This window comes from Equus asinus, chromosome 14, assembly GCF_041296235.1.
Source record: "Equus asinus isolate D_3611 breed Donkey chromosome 14, EquAss-T2T_v2, whole genome shotgun sequence".
Taxonomy (NCBI): domain Eukaryota; kingdom Metazoa; phylum Chordata; class Mammalia; order Perissodactyla; family Equidae; genus Equus; species Equus asinus.
Window position 1 is genome coordinate 2,052,181 of NC_091803.1, and position 4,779 is coordinate 2,056,959.

At 66.9% G+C, this 4,779-nt stretch overlaps 1 protein-coding gene across 1 annotated transcript; it reads right to left on the reverse strand.

The window, feature by feature from the left end:
• Positions 1-1,619: 1,619 nt before the first annotated feature.
• Positions 1,620-3,717, reverse strand: GRIFIN (galectin-related inter-fiber protein). The gene is made up of 5 exons (XM_070485378.1): positions 3,568-3,717; positions 2,987-3,031; positions 2,695-2,774; positions 2,432-2,591; positions 1,620-1,924 (listed from the first exon to the last, which is right to left on the reverse strand). Exons 1-5 carry the CDS (start codon positions 3,715-3,717, stop codon positions 1,754-1,756), a joined length of 606 nt encoding a protein of 201 aa, XP_070341479.1. The 3' UTR covers positions 1,620-1,753.
• Between the last annotated feature and the right edge of the window lie 1,062 nt (positions 3,718-4,779).

Consider the following 4,779-nt stretch of genomic DNA (forward strand, 5'->3'; position numbering starts at 1 on the left):
CAGGTCACAAAGCAGGGGCCTGAAGCCAGGAGCGGGGACGCCCCCATGGTGGAGCTCAGAGCCCCGAGGAGCAGGAGTAGCCTGGCTGGATTGCAGACCCAGCTGGGGGTCCCCCGCCACCCCAGTGCCTCCGGGCCCCTCTGGTGGACACAAAGGCCAGGCTCCCGAGGGAGGGGCGGGAGGGGGCTCCTGGGCCACGGCGGGGAAGTGAGTGGAGACAGGAAGGAAGCCGCGCGGTTGGAGGCCGGGTCGCATTGTCTCACCTGGGGCGGGGGCCGGCGTCTCCCCTCTGTCCTGCTCAGCCTAGGATGGCTCCTCGGCTCTGGGGTCAGCGGGGACACTGGGCCCTCCCCTCTCCTCTCCGGGCCCCACCCTGCTGCTGACTCCCTCCCCCACCCCAGCCTCAGTTTCCCCGTCTGTAAAACCTCAGAGGGCAACACATCTGGTCCAGACCCCTGTACTGCTTGGAATTCCACGGCAGGTGACACTGTGACAAGTGCCAGCTGTCGCTCTAGGCTTCACCTGAGTTGGCTCGTTTGGGCCTCCCGATTCCCTGTGAGGCCCCGGGCGTCCCCAGGAGTGCAGGAACGTGCCCAAGGTCACACAGAGGGCAGCCGGCTCCGGGGTCCAGGGCCTTGACCGCCGTGGCCTCCTGTCTGCACTGTCCCTGACCTGCCACTTGTCTGTACATCACTCACGTGCAAGGGTCACACTCTCGTGCAGCCTCATCCTGAGCCACCACATTGCCAGCTTAATTAAGACAGGTGGATGGATAGATAGATGATAGACAGATGATACATTGATACATGATAGACTGATAAATGATAGACGATCGATCCTGATGGGTAGATAGATGATAGAGAGGTAGATAGATAGATGACTGATAGATAAAAAATAGATTGATAGATATGACAGATAGGTAGGTACATGACAGACAGAGAGAGATGAGAGATGATAGATGGGGAGTGAGGTGATGGATGAGTTGGGGTCTAAAACCAGGGCTGGGCGACCCCCAGCTGTGCTCCCTCCCCCCACGTGGCCCCCAGGCCTTCCTCCCTTCCTCCCCCGCCCCCAGGAGGGGACCAGGACAGCAGCAGCCCCACTCCCAGGTGGGATGAGGAGCAACAGGAAAGACCTCTTCCCTCCGCCCGCCTGACAGGAATCAGGGTGAGGAGGGGGCTGCAGGACCACCCAGCCGACCGTCTTGGACTGGGCGAGATGCACTCCCGAGGGCCGAGCTGGAGGGGTGGGAGCCCTGTGGTCCCAGGTGAGGACCGGCTGGAGCCCTCTGGCCCAGGGAGGGGGGCTCCCCACAATCCTGTGTCCACCCCTGACCCCGCCTCATGGCCTCTCGCAGCAGCCAAGCTCCTGCAGCCTGCTCAGACTTTATTGAAGCTGGAGCTGGAGTGGGGGGCCCAGAACCACAGACCCCTCCCCGCAACTTCCCCAGGGTGGGCTCCACTGGACGTAGGGTGGCCGATGGCCGAGGCTCGCTCCTGGGATTTCGGACACAGCTCAGTAGCTCCCATCCCTGCAAGCATGGAGACGCCCGCCTCAGCACCAGCCCCGCCCCGGGCACACACTGGGGGGCGGGCGTGGACAGGGGACACTGCTCCCACCGGATGGCGGAGGAGCCGGGAGGGAGGACCAAGCCGACAGCACCCCTCCCGGCCGACAGGGTCCCAGGGACAAGGATGCACAGTAAAGTCCTCGCTTTGGTGGGGGGCAGGGCCGGGCGGCACGGGCAGGGACGTTACCCCCAGCTCAGGCTTCTCCTGGCCAGCTCCACCTGGGCCAGGCGGTGGTCGCTCAGCACCTGCACCCGGGTGATGGCCGCCAGCGGCCTGTGGCGGTGTGCAAACTGCAGCACTTTGTGCTCCTGGGCGTGGACGTGGAAGTGCTCCGCGTCTGAGCTGACCTCCATCTGGGGACAGAGGCCAGTGATCCGCGGCCCTGCCGTGGAGCCGCAGCCTGGTCCTGCGTCGAGCCCCGGCCTGCTCTCTGAGGCCCAGAAGCACAGCTGGGGGCCCAAGGGTCCCCCCACCACATGGACCACCCCCCCACCATGCAGGCCCGCTGCAGACGGGAGCACTGAGCTCCCCTCTCCTAGGAGGCAGCCAGGGTGGTGGGCATCCCGTCGCACCCACCCAGACCCATCAGGGAGACTTCTGCGCTGGCCCAGTGACCTGGACATCCAGCAAGCCCCTCCCTGATGGGTCCCAGGCAGGGACAGCAGTGCTGCTGGAAGCTGGAGACACAGGAGCCCAGCTACTACAGTATCCTTCCCACACAGCAGTGGGGCACCCCGATGCTTCCACAGGCACCCCAAGCCTGGCCTCCCTGCTGACGGGCCACGCCCACCCCACCCCCACAGACCTCCCCACCCCCCACAGGCATCCCCCCTCCATGGGCCTCCCCCTGCTCCCATCACCTCAAAGGGCTCCCCCAGCACCAGCGGGAAGACGCTGGACACCTCCTCGGGGCCCCAGCGGCCGCCCTGGAAGGCATTGCCCACCATGGTGGCACTGGAGAACCGGGGTTTGATGTGGAAGACGATGTCCCCCTTCTCGGACAAGAAGTTGATCTCGAACCTGGGGAGGGGGCATCATGGGGGTCATGAGACCTGCAGCCGGGGGTCATCACCCCCTGCCCCAGGTCAAGGAGGGGCCCCTTGGGGAGGGCGGGGTCCCTTACTTGTCCTCTCCGGAGTCCGAGTGCCCCTGGACCAGCAGGTTCCAGCCCGGGACCAGGCCCGCAGCACAGAAGGCTTCAAACTGCAGGCGAAAGAGGGGGACAGAAGCCACTGAGTCACGGCCTCCTACCCGTGTGGACCCCGCTTGTCCTGAGGCCCCACCAGCCTGCGGCCCCCGCCCCCCGTGTCTGCCCTTCGCCAGGTCCCCTCCCCACATGGCGGGACAGGGTGGCCGCTGCTGGCCCCGAGCCCTTGCCCGGGCATGGGGTGGGGACGGGCCCAGGCCGCACCCACCTGCAGCGCCATCCCTCCAGCTTCTGCCGCAGCTGAGCAGCCGAGCTGGGATATAGGCGGGCGTGCGGGGCGGGGGGGGGGGGGCCACCCTGGGATGGCATGACGATCCCTGTGCCCTCCCCACCCCGCCTCCTCCCTCCACCCTCAGCCCCCCAGCAGGTCCTCCATTCGAGCATCAGGGACGGGTGCCCCCGGCCAGCAGTCCCTCAGGGGTGGGTCTGGCTCTCCCACTTTGCCGCGCCCGCGGGACCCTCAGACCCCGGGAGCAGTTTGGCCCCGTTCTGGCAGGAGGGACGCAGCCCTTGGCCCCATTTTGTCCTCCAGGGCCAGGGACCCAGCCCTACCGTCTGGTCAGGCGAGCCGGGGGCGTGGAGGCAGCCCACCCACCTGCCCTGGCCTTCGGGGGTCCCGTCTGCCCCCCTGGGGCCTCTAGCCTGTGTCCCCAGCCCCACCCGGCCTCCCCTCACCACCGCGCTTCGGCCACTGTGCAGGGATTAGGGGGCGCTGCGGTCAGCGCATTCCAGGGCTCAGGGCGGCCCGGGGGCCCTTCCCGCCCCCAATGTCCCCACCCCAGCTGGTACCTCACCCCAGAGTGGGCCGGGCGGGGCCAGCGGGGGCGGGGGCTGGGGGGGCAGGTGGGGCACACAGGTCTCCTGACTGGATGGTGAGGCGGCCCAGAGCAGGCAGGCCAGGCAGAGCGCCACGGCCGCCCTGCGCGGGGAGCGCGCCATGAGTGTGCAATGAGCATGCTGTGAGTATGCACTGAGTGTGAGTGTGCAATGAGCATGCTGTGAGTGTGCCATGAGTGTGCAATGAGCATGCTGTGAGTATGCACTGAGTGTGAGTGTGCAATGAGCATGCTGTGAGTATGCACTGAGTGTGAGTGTGCAATGAGCATGCTGTGAGTATGCACTGAGTGTGAGTGTGCAATGAGCATGCTGTGAGTGTGCCATGAGTGTGCATGTGAGTGTGCTGTGAGTGTGCGGTGAGCGTGGGACCGTGTGGCTGTGTAAAGGCGAGCAAGTGTGTGTGGATACGTGTGTCTGTGCATGTGCGAGGTGTGTGTGAGTGCCGGTGTGTGTGGCCCCCGGGTACCCCGTGCTGTTTCCCTGCCAGTGTGTCTCCATGACGGCGACTTCTCTGGCCCCCCAGGCCCCTAGACGCCCCCCAGGCCCCGGGGGTGATGGGCCAGGACTGCCAGCCTCACGCCACCCGGTTGCTCCCTAGGGCCCTAGTCCTCCCTCTGAGCCCCTGGTGGGTGCCCGCTGGCCTCTCCCTGTGTGCTGGTGACCAGTGTTGCCTGATCAGTTTGTGGGGGGGATGCCAAGGCCGAGAGGGGACGTGGAGATGGCCCTGACTGCCCACTGGTGGGCAGGGCAGTGCAGAGGCTGGGCCCCTGGGTGCTGTCCTCCCCTGCCGGCTCGGGGCAGGGCTGACAGGGCCTGCAGGGGGCAGTCCTGGGCAGTGGAGTTGCCGCACGACAAGCCTGTGCTGTCCCGGCTCAGACACCAGCCTGCCCTGCACATCCACGTTGCAACCCAGCCTGGCCGTTGGGGGGCCCGCAGGCTGCAGCCGCCTGGCACCTCCCTCCCCCAGAGGAGCAGAGAGGGGAGCCCGGCCGCCGTGGCCCAGCAGGAGGGTGAAGCCCAGTCCGGCCTCCCGCCTCCCTGTCCTGCCCCCTGTCCAGTGGGTGCCGGCAGTGGGCAGCCCTGGCGTCAGCTTCTGGGTGGGGACACGGAGCCTGGCCTCTGGCCAGTGCCCAGGGCCCAGTGCCAGGCAGAGCACGCAGTCAG